The following is a 16039-nucleotide window of genomic DNA, read 5'->3' as shown; positions in this document are numbered from 1 at the left end:
ACCAGATTCACAGGTAATAAATGAGATGGTGTTAGGAGGTGGGGCCTTCAGGGAGTCCTTAGGAATGGGATTAGTGCCTGATAAAGGAGACCCGGAGCACTCCTCTGGCCCTTTCCCCACGTGAGGACACAGGGAGCATGGCAGTCTGCAATCCAGAAGCAGGCCTTCACCAGACACCAATCTGCTTGCCCCTTGACCTCCAACTTCCCAGCCTCGGGAGCTGTGAGAGATACATGTCATTGTTCAGAAGCCCCCAATCTGTGGAATTCTGTGACAGCAGCCCCAACAGACACAAGCACAGTCAGGCTCAGCAGCTATTTCCAGGTTGATTCACAAAAGGCCACCCTGGGCTTGTGTGTCCTTTCCCCCCTGAACATAGTAGAGACTCACGAAACGCACCTCAGCAACTGGACGAGTCAAACCAAGGCAACTATAGCAGCAAAGAGAGTTATAAAGCAGGTGGAGGAAAGACTGCTTGTTTTTCTGCATCTCTCCCAGCACTTTGCCACTAACGCTGCTCACTAGACAGTGCTCCCACCGTGCCCTCTGGTCACAACTGCGTCGCACCCTCAGGATGTCGGAACACCATCAGAATGGGTTCCCTTTATTCTATACCATCCATCTCACTCCTGGGAAACAATGGCAGAGCCTTACAAGCAATGACAGAGCCAAGAGCAAAACAAAACCCATCAGGGACTTATCACAGAGATGCTTTCAGAGAACCATGAGTGAGGGTGACCTACTGGCATGAGAGTCTCAGGGAAAACTTTCCCTTTAATGCTCAATGCCCAGCTGTAAGTGCTTGCAATGAAGTGGACGTGCGGCGTAATGGTAGTGATACATTGCCCTCATTCATCCACAGTCAGCATGCCGGCACCACCGCAGTCACTGGACACACGGCAGTGACCGGCATAGACCCATCCCTCCCTGTGCGAAGCTTACACACTCGCAGAACCTTCTGTGATGGTGGACAAGTTCTATCTCTGCACCATCCATAAGTCCCACATTGCTATCGAGCACATGAAATACAGCTAGTGAGATGGAAACACTGAATATCTACATTGTGTTTCACCATGATTCAAATTTAAATTCAAAAGGCCACATGTGGCCAGCAGCCACTGTATTGGGTAGGGTTGGTACAGGTGAGGAACCCCAGCACTGATTTAAGGAGAAAGGTGGCACAGCAGTCTCTTACTGGCTGCTACAGACATGATCATCCCTCTGCCTGGCTCTGGTTGTACACCTACAGCCTCTGCACACCTCGCGAGAGCAGAGGCGCACACAGAGGCACAAAAGTGAGCCTCAGGCAAAGACCTCACTCCAGACCCACCCCACCATCCAGGAGATACTCTTAGGTCACCAGCAGACACCAGGAGGCACCCGACCTGACAGTATTGGGGTGCAAACAGCAAACCCCCCCCCCGCCAGGGGCGGTGTTTGTTGGAATATGGAACCCACACACTGACAGGGCGGGCAGGAACGGGAAAACTTCTGGTGGCCGAGGGTGCTGGACAGGTCAGGGGTAGTGGTCACGGCCGGGAGGCTCAGTTTGGCAGCCCGGCTGGAAGAGAAAGAGAGCAAAGCGCGGGCGCGTGTGTGCGGCGCTCTCCACGGTGCTGAAGAGACCAGCCGCTCCTCTGTCCTAAAGGAAGACACAGTGAGTCCTGTGGGTCTGAGGGAACCCCTGGTCGGATGCACAGAGCAACGCCAGGACCCCAGGTTAGCGCTCACTCCACCCACCATGTGCCTTGCACGAGTCGGGAGGCTGTAAATTGGGGGAGTGGCTGATCTAAGAGGGGGCGACCACGGTGGGAAATCCAAAGAAACATCACCCCCTCTAGATCCCACAAATCCACATATCCTGTTGTCCTCGAAGGATGCTGAGCGTTAGATACACAGCTGTCAGCTCAGAGTCGACAACCACTTATCCAGAGTTGTGCTGGGGGAAAGCGAGGAGGAAAAGGAGCCCCAGGAGCCACCACCACTCTCTGTCTTCCCAGCCATGCCCCCTCCAGCCCACAGTCCTCCTCCCTCGGTCAGCTGTGCTGTCACCATCAACCAGGGCTCCTCGCTACCTCAGCGGCCAGGGAGCGGCTATTTCCGGAGGGTGCTGACCCTCATCTCCTCACCCGCGTGTGGTAAGGTGCCTGATCTGAAGCACCCACATCGCTCCAGGGCTGTGCTGGGTGAGGGGAGCGTGCAGAAACACTTCCTCCTCAGCTATTATTGGCAACAAAGAACTAGTTATTTGCTTTTTCTTTCTCCCTTCATCTCCCGGAGCCTTTTCCCTCACCAAAGTGGCTGAACCAGAATCTCTTAGGAGATGCTTATCTTCAGGAGCTGCTTTTGTTTCCGAAATGAATTCCAATTGGCCTACGTGGTCTGTCCGTCCGTCCATGTCCATGGACCTGCTTCCTCCCTAACCTGGGCATGTGGATTTTTTTTTAAGTTTGCTTTCACATATTCATGGCCTAGTATAAAAAATATGCCCCATGGTCATTTATTTTGTTTGGATGAGGGCTTCTTCCCCCTTAAAAGGGGCATTAACTACATAAACATGTGCTTAAAGTGGAAACAGAGCTCCATCTGACCCTCCTAGGAGGCTGGCACTCACCCTTCACAGGGACACCTGCTTCTCAGGAGCAGGAGTTGGGAGGGATCTGGAGGGTACACGTGGCTGTGTTTTGGGGGACGAGGTGGAAACGTCTCTGGGTGACAGGTGTATTGTGTGTGTGTGCGCGCGCACAGGCGCAGAGGGACTAGAATTTAGACTGTGGGCGTGTGTGATTTGTGTGGGCCGAGGGATCTGGGCCAGTGAACGGAATCTGCATTTGAGGGGGGAGGCCTGGTGTGTGAGATGACTCACATCTTTCAGGCTGTGGGAGGGTTTATTTGTGGGGGTAACTTTGGTCCGAGGGGTCCTGTGTACACGGCACCAGGAGGAAATATTTACCTGTGCGGAGTCCAGCAAGTGGAGAAGGGGCCATGCAGTGCCAGCAGGGCTGGAGGGAGCAGCTGGGTGTGCACCTGTGCCTTTGCCTACAACTCCGGGCTGCCGCGCCCCAAGAAGAAGCGGGGTGCGGAGGAAGAGGAAGGAACGAGGAGGTCGTTTTGCACAAGGGAGTTTAGAGAATGTGTTCCACACAAAAGCACAGGCTCTGGAATCACCGTCCTGAGCGCGAATCCTGGTGCTGCCCGGCACCCGCCAGTCAGGTCTTCTGCCCTCTGTGAGCCTCCGCTTCCCAATGTGGGAAAATGGGAGAAATAAGAAAACTAACCCCACAGAGGTACGGGAATTAAGTGCTAGAATCCATGCAAACACGTGCCCCATGCCTGACACACAGTACCTGTTTAATAAGTGTTTGATATTGCCATTTATCATCATTATCACCATGATCACACCTGGCTATTGGCTCCAGTAATGATCATTGTAAGTGGCATTCACTGCATGTGTACCGTGAGAGCAGAATAGTGGTAAGTAATGATGAAAGCTTACTAGGATCCTAGCACAGCCGTGCACGCACCTCAATCAATCCCCACCTACTTTACAGATGTTATCAGCCCTTCGTACAGATGAAGAGATAGAGGCTCAGAGAAGTTCAAGAACTTGCCCAAGGTCACAAAGCCTAAGGGTTGCAACTCCAAAGCACATGCTCCTGCGGGCCCGGCCCCTGCAGTCTCCCCATCTCCAAGGTGTCCCCCCAACAGATGGACCCTGGAAGTCACTGGGCTCACTTGGGCAGAAAGCGTGCGCCTTTCACTCTGTGGGGAGGATGAACCCAGAGGAGGAGGAGTTGGCAGAGGCGGCCCCAGTTGAAATGGAGTCCATACCAATTCCAGCCAAATGTAGAATACATTTCCCGTTTCTGCATTATTCATGAAAATCCCCGTTTCCCAAAGTCAGCACTGCGAGCTGGGCTGATGCCTGCCCAATCTCCCCACCCCTTGTGCAAGGGAAAAGTCAGACCGGAGTCAGGACCATGAACTCCCTGAGGGCTCTGCTTGCCCTCCCCAAAGCATGAGCCGCCACACCCACCAGCTGAGCGGGGACACACGGGACATCCAGACCCACAGCTGCAACACCCCGCTTTGGTTCTGCTTGCCTGATGGGCTGCTGCAGGGCACACATTCTCAACAGTCACTTCCTTCCTGAGGATAAGCACGGACCATGTCGCAGAAAGGTGGCCCCAGATGTCCAGCCTGATTATCCCAGGCCGGAAGGGTCAATTCAATTTTCCATCATGCCATGTTACCAACCGACAGGGAGCAGTCAGCTCCCGCAACCCAGTGCCTGTTAAGCCTACCCTGGTTGGCCTACAGGTGGTGTGATGCGGGGGGGGGGGGGGGGGGGGGGGTTGGGGGCTCCGCTCTGGACAAATCCAAGTTCCAACCATGACTCTGCCACCGTGGGTGGGGGGCTCTGGCCTGTCCCACGGGCTCCTGGGTCTCTCCGGCCTCATCTGTAAACTGGACATGGTCCCCCTCTCTCCACCATGGGAGGGCCCAAGCAGGGCAATGTAGAAGGAGGTGCTTTGGGGAGCAGAAGGCTATGTAGCTGCTTGGATGGGGGATAGGGACCCAAGAACATCAATCCACAGAAGGAAGCATTTCTCACATCAACATATCAGACCCTAAACTCATGGCCAGCCACAGAATCAGGTCTCTTCCCTCCATTAGCACAAAGGAATTCCTACCCTTCCCTCTAAAATGGAAGCTCTCTGAGGACAACAACTTTTGTCTGTTTTGCTCACTGCTGGTTTCCCAGAACCCAGAGCACCTGCTCATAGCAGGCACTCAGTATCTGTTGAACAAAGGAGAGATTTCTGCAGGCCACCCAAGGTGTCCGGGAAGGTGGACAGCCTGGAGGGCTAGATTTCACTCTTAGATATTCTGGGGACTTCCACAGGGACAGGGGCCTGCCTCCTTTCTCCCCGGGCTCCCACATGAGACCGCGAAGCTGCTCTCCTGGCTCAGGCACAGCTGGCAGCACCTCTGGAAGCACAGATCCGCAGAGCAGCACAGCCAGAGCCCCCAGGGTGACAACTACCCTTGGGCTCCCGAGGAGCCCAGCTGGGAGCGCCAGGCTGCTGAGTCGCCCACCTCAGCCACCCACATCTGCTGCCCGAGCCTCGCTGTGTGCGCGCGCACACACGCACCGCCTAAAACCCAGAGAGTCTGCTCAGTTGAGCCCCTGCGCGCCAGGGTCAGGGATGCTCTCCAACCTGCTCCATGAAAACAACAACAGCACAGAAGAGGCCGCCTGGGACAGGGCCGGGCACGGCGTTGACAGGCAGGAGCATTATATAATTAACTGCCCCCCACGCCTTCTCTCCTTTGAGTAATAATGAACCTGCCTCTCAGTTGCATAAGCCAAAATAATAATTACTCTCCAGCCCTCCATCAGTCCTGGATGTGGCCGGGGAGCAGGTGTTTAGTGCCTGCTTCATGAGACGTGGAGGCAGCAAGCAGGCAAGGAGAAGACCACACGTACGTTCATGATCTCCATGCCCAGCAGAAGCACACAAGTCATTGCCGTGCCCCATGCTTTTCCCAGGCATCCATGCCTGACAAATTACCAAGAGGAAGTCACAGAGCCACTTCTGAGGATAAGCTCCCAGATGGGGGGCCGGGGGCATCTAGAGAGCAGGCTTGTTTGGGGTCTGGCTTCCAGGAACAGTAAATGCTCCATGCCTCTCCGATGCACGGAGAAGTGGACACTGGAGTGTCCAGGACAAGCGGGCAGCTGCAAAGCTGGCCAAGGCTCCCTGCACAGAAACCATCTTGCAGCCAGGGCAGGCAAGCAGGCAGGCTCAGCCCTGAATGTGGTGGCATGCTAGAATGAAGGCACAGAGCATTCCCTAAACTACCGGTGAAAATGATTCAGCCACTGGAAGGCAAGATTCCTGGGCTCTCGCTAAACAGATGGGCCTCCTCCTCCCTCCCTCTAGCAGCCTCTCTGGCTGCGCTAGCCCGCGTCCAACCACCTAGAAGTTTATTGCCGTGTTGTGTTGCTTTGGGTTTGTGTTCCTCTCCCAATCACTCCCTTTCCATTGGCTTGGGTTGATCAGGACTAAGGGAGGCCCTTCGGCACCGCAGGAAAACAAGCAGAGCTGGGGCCTGACTTCTGGAGGCCCAGCACCAAGGGAGCTCTGCCAACACGGGCTGGGGGGGGGGCCTCTCCCAGCTCCCCTCCACCCTTGGTGGGTCCCAGATGAGGCCCTGGGCCCAGGGCCTGGGGCCCAGCCTGGCCTTTCCAGCAGGTCTCTGGCCTGTGCTTGGATGATGCACTGACACTGCTCAGCCCCACGGCTCTGGGCCTGGCTCTGCTCCTGGAAAGCCCCCAACAATCGTCAGCTGGCACAGGGGTGCTGTCCCCCACCAGGCAGTGGGGCAACCTGTAGCCAGGGCAGCTATGGCCTCCAGGGAGCCCCAGGAAATGCCCCAGGTGCACACGGACGGCCCCACTGGAGGGAGAAGCTCAACTTCCCCAGAGGTAAACAGAAGAGGCAGAGGAGAAGGTCCCTCCTCCGCCCAGCCCCCTGCCCTGCCCTGCCCTGCCCTGCCCTGCCCGGGGGCCGCCGCCAGCGGCACCTACCTCCGTCAGAGTATGTCTCCGTGCCGTAGCCGTCCTGCAGCCCGTTGCTCCAGGTGCCTTCGTACTTGGCCCCGTTGCCCGTGCACTCCCGCACCCCGTAGCGCCCCTTAAATCCGTGCGTCCACTCGCCCTTGTACACCCACTTCCCCTTGCTCTCCAGGCCGATGCCGTGGCGCTTGCCCTGCGCCCAAGTGCCCTGGTACGTGTTGCCGCTGGGCCAGGTGTAGACGCCCAGCACCTCGAAGCCGTGGCTCCACGAGCCGGTGTATTCGCCTTGGCCCTTGGGACCGGTGCAGACGCCATGGCCGTGCGCCTTGCCGTCCTCCCAGCCTCCACAGTAGGACCCTCCATCGTCAAAATTAAACCTACCCCCACTGGACATGCATGTAACTCGGTTTGCAAATCCCGCAAACGGTGAAAAAAAAAAAAAAAAACCAAGGCGATCAACAAACCGGATTCTTGGTTGGCTGGCTGGCTGGTTTTGTTTTGCCTTTTTTTTTTTTTTTTTTTTTTTTTTTTTAAGGAAGAATGGAGAAAGCAAACACCACAGCGAGCAGATCCCGGGCGGCGGGCGGCCGCGGCGCCGGCTTCGGCGGAATTTAAGTCAATTGGGGGCGATTCTTCCTTTTCGAGCTGCGCCGCGGAGCCTGACCAGCGTCTCGCGCTCCCGCTGGAGACAGGACCGGAGGGGAGGAGGGAGGGGGAGGGGAGGGGAGGGGGAGGGAGGGGGCAGGAGCAGGAGCGTCTGGTGCAAACGGCTCCACCTCAGCGGCAAGTGCCCCTCGGAGGCGAGCCCGCCGGGCTGGCCGCGCAGGCCGGGGCGGGGACGGCGGGCGGCTCAGGCCCGGGGCGCAGCCCCCCACCTGCGGCTGCCGCGCTGCGGGCGCCCGAGGGCGGCGGCGGGGCCCGCGGGCGGCGGCGGCACGGGCGGCGGCGCGGGCGGCTGCACCATATTGGGGGCCGCGGACCGGGCCGGGCGGCGGCGGCAGCAGCAATGCGGCGGGGCGGGCGGCGGGGCGGGCGGCGGCGGCGGCGGCGGCGGCGTGCGCTCCGGGCCCGGCTCGCGCGCTCGGGGAGGCGCGGCGCGCGCCCGCACCCACCCGCGCCCACCCGCGCCCCCGGCCTGCGCGCCCGCACCCACCCGCGCCCCCCCGCGCCCCCGGCCTGCGCGCCCGCACCCACCCGCGCCCCCGGCCTGCGCGCCCGCACCCACCCGCGCTCCCCCGCGCCCCCGGCCTGCGCGCCCGCGCCCCCCGCACCCCCCCCCCGCGCCCCCGGCCTGCGCGCCCGCACCCGCCCGCGCCCCCGGCCTGCGCGCCTGCACCCCCCGCCCGCGCCCCCGGCCTGCGCGCCCGCGCCCCCCGCACCCGCCCGCGCCCCCCACCCCCGATCCGCTCCCTTCCGGCGCCCGCGTGCCTTCTCCCGGCCCCCGGCCTCGCGCGGCCCCCTGCGCGCCCCCGAGCCGACCCTCCGCTCACGCGCCTCCCTTCCCGCCCCCGGCTCAGCCCCTCGCCCGCCCGCGCGACTCCCACGCGCGCGCCCCCGCGCCGGCTCCCCGCCCCACCCGCCCCTCCCGGCCCCGCGCGCGCCCGAACCAGCCCCCGGGCCCCGCTGCCCCTCCCCGCGCAGAGCGCAGAGCGCAGGGCGCAGGGCGGAGGGCGGAGGGCGCGGGGCGCGGGCTGGGACCCCGGGCGCCCGCACCCCCGCACCCCCACGCGGCGCTCCCGCCCGCCCGGCTTTTCCTCTGCCGCGGCTGGCCTGGAAATAGGGGTCCAGGCGGGTCGCCCCCGCCCCCCTTTCCCGGGACTCAGATTTAAAGGGACAGGAACTGCGTAACGGGAAGGCGCCCAGCACCCAGGGCGCCCTCCTCCCCTCCCGGGAGCCGCGGGGTGAAGCCTGGCGGAGCAGGCCCCGGGTGTTCTGGGGCGCCCCTCGTGTTCGCTCCCTCCCACCCTGCGCCTCGCCTCTGGCGCCCAGCACCTGTCCCTGGCCTGCCTGGAGAGGCTCTTGGCAGACCACAGGTGGTTTTTCCCTAGGACAAATAATCCATCCTTCTTCCTTACGGGGCCGTTTGAGGTCTACGTGGGGGAGGAAGGGGGGCAATCACCTCAGAAAACATGCATCACCGTCAATTGACAAAGTCCGGCCACACACACCTGCTTTGGAGTAAAGATACCCAAATGCTGTCCCTACCTGCGCCCTGACCAACAGGTAGCCCCCAAGTCCGAGAGCGGTTGCACTTTGGGGGAGCAAAGTGGGATCGTCACAGGGCGTTACTGGGTCTTTCTCCATACATACTCCCCCACCCCCACCCCCAAGTGATGGTGTCTGATTCCTGGATCCGAGTATCCTGGGACCAATTTAAAATGCATTTCCTGGACCATAAATCCGCAGGCAGGAGCCCGGTTCTCAGGTCTCCCGGAACGGAACGTGCGCGGCAAATGGCAGCAGACAAGTGCTGCTGGGGGAGGGAGGAGATAGCGCAGGGTCCGGCTAATTGCAGTGCCGCTGGAGAGAGACTCCGCCTGCAGGGAGACAGGAATTGCAAGCCAGGCAGTAGAGCCCGAGACTTAGCCCAAGGAAGAGGCTGATCTGAAGTCTCCCAATCAACCAGGGGCCCAGCTCACACCTCGTCCTGCCCTCCTTGTTCCCATATTTGGCTAAACCAGCCCGTCCAGGACTCTCAGAGTTCAAGCTCAACTTTCCATCTTGCCCTCGGCCAAAGCCCCCTGCCTGAAGCTCCACCAGCCTGGAGAGGAGTCACCACCTTGTCCACTCTGCAAGTGGAGGTCCATTTAGGGAGTTTTCCACTTTGCTTTGTTATTTGCGGTAACAATGATTCAATGCGCCTTCTGGTTGGTGTCTGCCTCCCTAAGCGACCTGGAAGGTTTCTCTAAATGCCTAGGGGTAGAATTGTTGGGCCAAGCACATCTTGGACTTAATAGAGGTTGGAGCAGTTTCCTTCCCTCCCTGCAGTGCCCCGAGTTTCTGGCTCTCCGCGTGCCCTGGCCACCCCTTGGTATTATGAGACTTCCTATTCTGTTTCCATTTATTTTCTTCTGTTAATCCTTTAAAAAAAAGAAAAAGATTTTATTTATTTATTTATTCATGAGAGACAGAGAGAGAGAGAGAGAGACAGGCAGAGGGAGAAGCAAGCTCCATGCAAGGAACCCGATGTGGGACTCAAACCCAGGACTCCAGGATAATGCCCTGGGCCAAAGGCAGGCTCTAAACCTCTGAGCCACCCAGGGATCCCCTCTTCTGTTAATCCTAAATAGATAGGAAATAGTGTCTCAGGGACTGTTTGGTGTTAATGAAAAATTACATATTGTGAATGTGTAGACCAAAGGGCTGCAGATGCTCCTCACAAACAAAATTCAGGTTCCAATCCTGCCTCTGGAGCTGGCCAGCTGTGGGGTTTGGGCAGACACTTACCACCTTTGTGCTCAGTTTTCTCATCTGTGAAATGAGCATCTACTAGCTGCTATAAGATTACTGTGAGGATTCAAGGAGCTGACACCGGGGGCATGGTAAGCACTGAAGAAGGGGAAGTGGCGCTGTCATCAGGAGTCCAGACCCTCAGCGGAGGTCATGGATTCCTACATGGGACACCCGCCCATTCCCCCCAAGCCTCATTGAAGTAAAATTGCCATTGCCTTGTACACTCTGCACTTCCTTTCTTCCATTTTATTTCCAACCCAGTTTTTGCTGATTCAGCAGCCCTTCCTCACACCAGTGGTGGATCACAATTGAGGTCTTGTTGGAACATGAGGACTTGAGGCTTCAAGCAGTCTCTGGTCAGCACCCTCTACCTCTGGCTAATGCATACCCTTCCCCTGGCAGTTCCAACAGACCCGTCCTCTGACCGCTCTAAGCCGAACCTGCCTCCTCTCCCACGCATGGTCACATTAGCTTCAGCACTGACAGGCTTTATTCTCCGAAATGCAGGTATTAGAGGCATTCATTTTGTGCCATTTGGAAATCATTTTCCCATGAAGTATGGCTGGTGGTATTGATTTCATTTTGGAGGAAACTCTCTAAGGCTATAAACACAGTACAACCCAGCAATTTCAAAACAAAAACCAGAAGAAAAAAACAAAAAGCCATGGGGATGCCTGGGTGGCTCACTGGTTGAGTGTCATGCTCAGGGCATGATCCTGGGGTCCTGGGATCAAGTCCACCATCAGGCTCCCCACAGGGAGCCTGCCTTCTCCCTCTGCCTATGTCTCTGCCTCTCTGTCTCTCATGAATAAATAAAATAAAAATCTTTTTAAAAAACTTATTTAAAAAAAAGCCATAGCACCATTCAGAATTTCATGGCTCTGTGCCTCAGGCTCTGGATGAGGACCTTGCCATAGTGACCTCACAGATACTCCTCAGGTGACCTGCACTTACATACTCACCTTTCTTAAGAACCGACTTGGAGACTGCCTCCAAAAAGTGGCCGGAGGAAGGGAACAGAATGACAGGACTGCTGCCCAAGTCGACTGCTCATCCACCCTGGAAGCTCTCTGGCCTCCAGATGTGAGCACTGCCTCTCCCTTGCCTTCTATCTCTCCCCATGGCCCAGAAGTTTTCCGGTTTCAGACCCAGAAAGGCTCCTGGGTTCCCTAGATAAAGGACACCGCCCCTTTACATCTCCACAGAAGCCTGTTTACTTCCTTCAGACAACTGAGCAGCAGCTCACAGGTACTTGCTCATCTTCTTGTCATGTCTGCATTTACCCGAACACTGGATTGTCCCATTCTGTGTGCTCTCCTGCAACAGGACACCGACAATCCTATTGCTGCTGAGTGTAGCCCAAGTGATACAACGTGGCTTTGAAGGTCAGGTGAATGGCAACAGAGTCTCTGCTCCTACTCTCAGATGCTGTGCTTAGAATCCAGTCACCATGCTATGGGGAAGCCCAAGCAGCCCGTGAAGATGCACACAGAGAGAGAAAAACAGAGCTTCCAGCCCACATCAGCAGCTGGACCCCCAGCCCGCAGCCAGAACTGCTGACAGTTGCATGAGTGTACCATTTCCAAAGCAGATCCTCCAGCTCCCGGCGGGTCACCCTGGCTATTGCCACATGGAGCAGAGCCCCCACCCATGGAGCTTTCCTCACTGTGCCTTGTCATGATTTCAATTTTTAAAAATTGAGGTATAATGCCATACAACACCATATTAGTTTCAGGTGTACAACATAATGATTTAATATGCATTGCAAAATAGTCAACACCATAAGTCTAGGTAACACCCATCACCACACATAGTGACACAATTTTTTTCTTTTTTAAATGTTTATTTATTTATTCATTCATTCATTCATTCATGAGAAACACAGAGAGAGATAGAGAGGGGGACAGAGACATAGGCAGAGGGAGAAGCAGGCTCCATGCAGGGAGCCCAACGTGGGACTCGATGCTGGGTCTCCAGGATCACGCCCTGGGCTGAAGACAGTGCTAAACCGCTGAGCCACTTGGGCTGCCCGACACAATTTTTTTCTTATGAGAACTTTTCAGATCTACTCTGTTGGCAACTTTCAAATATGCACTACAGTATTATTAACTATGGTCACCATGCTGTTCGTTAGATCTCTGTGACCTATTTGTCTTATAGTGGGAAGTTTGTACCTTTCAACTTCCTTCACCCATTCAGCCCACTTCCTACTTTGCACCTCTGTCAACCACCAGTCGGTTCTCTGTATCTATGAGCTTAGTTTGTTTTGTTTTGTCTTTTTTGATTCCACATATAAGTGAGATTATATGGTATTTATCTTTCTCCAACTGACTTATTTCACTTAGCATAATGCCCTCATGGTCCAGCCATGTTGTTGCAAATGGAAAGATTTCCTTCTTTTGTTATGGCTTAATAATATTCCATTATATGTATATACACCACATTTTCTTTACCCATTTATCCATCAGTGGACACTTGTTTCCATCTTAATTTCAATTTCTGAACAAAATAAATACTGCTGTTATGTTAAGCCAGGCAGAGGTCGGGTAAATTATAGGTCAGGGGCCAAATGTTTGTTTATAGAGACAAAGTTTGATTGGAACACAACCATACCCGTTCATGTGCACACAGCTACAGACGAATGATTCCACACTACAGCGGCAAAGTTGCATTTCGACAGAAAACACATGGCCCATAAAGCCTAAACCACTCACCATCTTGTCCTTTATAGAAAAAATGTGCGAAGTCTTGTGTCTTAGTCTACTCAGGCTACCATAGACTGAGTGGCTTAAATAATGGGAATTTATTTCTCACAGTACGGGAGGTTGGAAATTGAGCTCAGCATGCCAGCAGGGTCAGTTTCTGGGGAGAGCCATGTTCTGGGCTTGCAGATGGCCACCTTCTCACTGTGTCCTCACGTGGTAGGGAGGGAGAGAATGGGAAAACTGTTGACTTTTCTTACAAGGACACTCATCCAGTGGGATCAGGGTCCCACCCCTATGACCTCATTTAACCTTAATTACTTCCTTACTCCAAATACAGCCACACTAGTGGTTAGGGTTTCAATATATGAAATGAAGGACATGAACATTCAGTCCATGACACCCTGATTTAAGCCATTAAGTTTTGGGGTGGTTTGTTTGTAGAGCATTAGCAACCAGAACAGACCATATGCTTCCTGCAGATGGCTCTATGCCCCTTTATTCTCTTCTATAGAATGTCACCAATACTAATTCCTACTTTGTAGGGCTGGGGCAAAAAGGACAAGACTCAATTCAGGTGGGTAAGGTGTTTGGGGGTCCCCAGTGCCTCAATGGTCCCCAATAACTCATGGCTCTAATTCTAATTCTATTTAGTTCCCAAAAGTGGTAAAGTCAATTTGCAAACTACTCTCCCCAGCAGAAGGTGAACATTCCAGTTGCTTCATTTCCTCACCAACATTTCATTTCATAATATCAGCGTTTTATTTAAAGATATTTGTTTATTCATGAGAGAGAGAGAGAGACAGAGAGACAGAGAGACAGAGACACAGGCAGAGGGAGAAGCAGTCTTCCTGCAAGGAGCCCAATATGGGACTCAATCCCGGGACGCCAGGATCACTCCCTGAGCTGAAGGCAGACGCTCAACTGCTGAGCCACCCAGGCGTCCCCAGCCTTTTAATTTTTAGCCAATCGAATGTACCTTAGTGGTGTCTCATTGTGATTCTAATTTGCATTCCTGAAACACCTTGTAAATTAATTAGGCTTCTTTTTTACTTATAGCTCATTACTTAATTTTAATTTAATAGATATAAATATATCTATTCTTATTATTTATTTGTTGTATTTATTTTTACAGTCTCCTGAAAGTATAATATGCTATTGTTTTTCTATTTAGATTACTAATGTAAAAAAAAAAAGATTACTAATGTAATGTTTTCCTTAAAGATAAATCCATTCAAGTTAAAAAAAAAAAAAAAAGAAGAAGAAAGGAGGTGGAGGGAGATCCACTTAAAGAGAAATATTAGGCAACTAATAGACCAGCACAGGTAGGAATGTGGCAGTTGTTGAAGAGATAGGGTCTCTATCCAAACTTGAGGATAGAGGTAAAAGTAGGCTCTGGACAGAAGCTGAGAACAAAGAAGTCAGAACCCAAGTCTGCCCCTCATACTGGGCCCCCCATCTCTCCTCTTGGCCCATCTGCTCTGTGTGTCTGCTCTGCTGGGTCTGCTGTACTTTGCTCTTTCTTTCACCTCTCAGTCCCAACCCTGACAGTCAATAAACCAGCTGATTCTACGGATCCAAATTCCTGGGAGAGACTCTGATAGAGTCAGGCACTGATTCTTGACCATCAGCCATAGTTGGGAGTGAGGACCTACATTGTGACAGCAGGAAGAATACATGATTGGCCTTTCCAGCACAAGTAGAGGAAGGACATCCTGAGGCAAAAGTTGGGATATTCTGTTGATGGAACAGATAATTTGAAATTGAAAATGAAGGAGCTTTGAAAAATAGTAGGCATAATTATACCTCCTTGTCAAAATCTAGAACTGTCTATGACCCCGGGGGCACTGTCACTGGCTATTTAATTTCTAAATGAAGATTATTATGAAAAAGAGAGAGGTACAGGAAGGAAGGATGAAGAGGAAAAGAAGGATAATGTAGAAGTGATTTGGATGGATTAGCAAGAAGAAAAAGAGAGGTTGTGGTGATGATGATGATGATGGTGATGGTGGTGATGAGTATGAAGGTGATGGTGATGATGAGGATGGTGGTGATGATGGTGATGATGATATTGGTGGTGATGATGGTGGTGATGAGCAGAAAAAGGATGAGGGCATTGATAAGGATGACAATGATGATGATGATGATGGTGATGTTGGTGGTGATGACAGTGGTGGTGATGGTGGTGGTGATGATGGTGAGGGGGGTGATGAGGATGATGATGGTGGTGGTGGTGATAATGATGATAATGATAGTGATGATTATGGTGATGATGATAATGGTGATGTTAATGATAATGATGATGGTGATGATGAGGAGAGGGCGATGAGGATGATGATCGTGGTGATAATGATAGTGATGTTGGTGATGAGGATATTGATGATGGTGATGGTGATGGTAATGAGGATCGTGATTATGATGATAATGGTGATGAGGATGGTGGTGATAAAGATGAGAGGGATGAGGATGGGGATGAGAATAGTGATGATAATGGTGATGATGATGGTGGTGATAATTAAGATAAAGAGGATGAGGATGAGGATGGTGATGATGATAGTGATGATGGTGGTGATGATGATAGTGGTTACATTTTTGTACCTGGCTCTGTACTGAGCACTTTATGTTCACTATCACATTTCATCCTAAAACAATTCTATGAGGCTGCTACTATTATTATCCCCTTTTTACAGGTGAGGAAACCCGAGGCTTAGAGAGGTCAAGTCACTTGCCCAAGTAGAAATGAACTCAAGCAGCTGACAGCAGAGCATGAGCATATAACTACCATGTTTCTCTGTTTTAAGAGTATAAATGTCCCCTCACTGGAGAAGATGAGCTGTTGTCTGCGTTCAAGCCACATATTTGTACAATTGAATGATTGGTAATATATCAAATGTCCATGAACAATCAAGCAGCCAGGCCCAGGAACTGAACATTTTTCACACTCCCAAAACCTGCTGTGTGCCCCTCCCTAGTCATAACCATCTCCACCCCTGAGACAGAACTGTTCATCTAAATCTACAGTCATCTTGATTTCCCACCTGTGAATGTGTGTCCCTTCACACTGTAGTTTAGTTCTGGCTGTTGTTGGACTTTACGTGGCTGGAATTGGACTATCCACATTCTTTATTTGCCCAACGTTGTTCTTGGGGTTCATCCTCATGGTTATATGTCTCTTGGGGTCCTTTGTCCCCTTGGCTGCACAATGTTCCATGGTATGGATACCCATTCCACTGTAACTGGACATTTGGGTTGTTTTCAGTTAGGGGCTATTGTCTGTGTATCCTAAAATGTATGCACAGGA

General features: G+C 53.4%; 1 protein-coding gene across 1 annotated transcript in view; it reads right to left on the bottom strand.

The window, feature by feature from the left end:
- The window catches only part of JPH3 (junctophilin 3), an 81214-nt gene extending 73776 nt beyond the window's left edge, over window positions 1-7438 (bottom strand). The window contains exon 1 of the mRNA XM_077891086.1: window positions 6596-7438. Coding sequence (XP_077747212.1) covers window positions 6596-6977 — 382 coding nt within the window. The 5' untranslated portion in view covers window positions 6978-7438. The remainder of the gene's footprint in view (window positions 1-6595) is intronic.
- Window positions 7439-16039: the final 8601 nt, after the last annotated feature.

The sequence above is a fragment of the Canis aureus genome, chromosome 3, assembly GCF_053574225.1.
Source record: "Canis aureus isolate CA01 chromosome 3, VMU_Caureus_v.1.0, whole genome shotgun sequence".
Lineage (NCBI taxonomy): Eukaryota > Metazoa > Chordata > Mammalia > Carnivora > Canidae > Canis > Canis aureus.
This window is presented reverse-complemented; position numbering and strand designations above follow the sequence as displayed.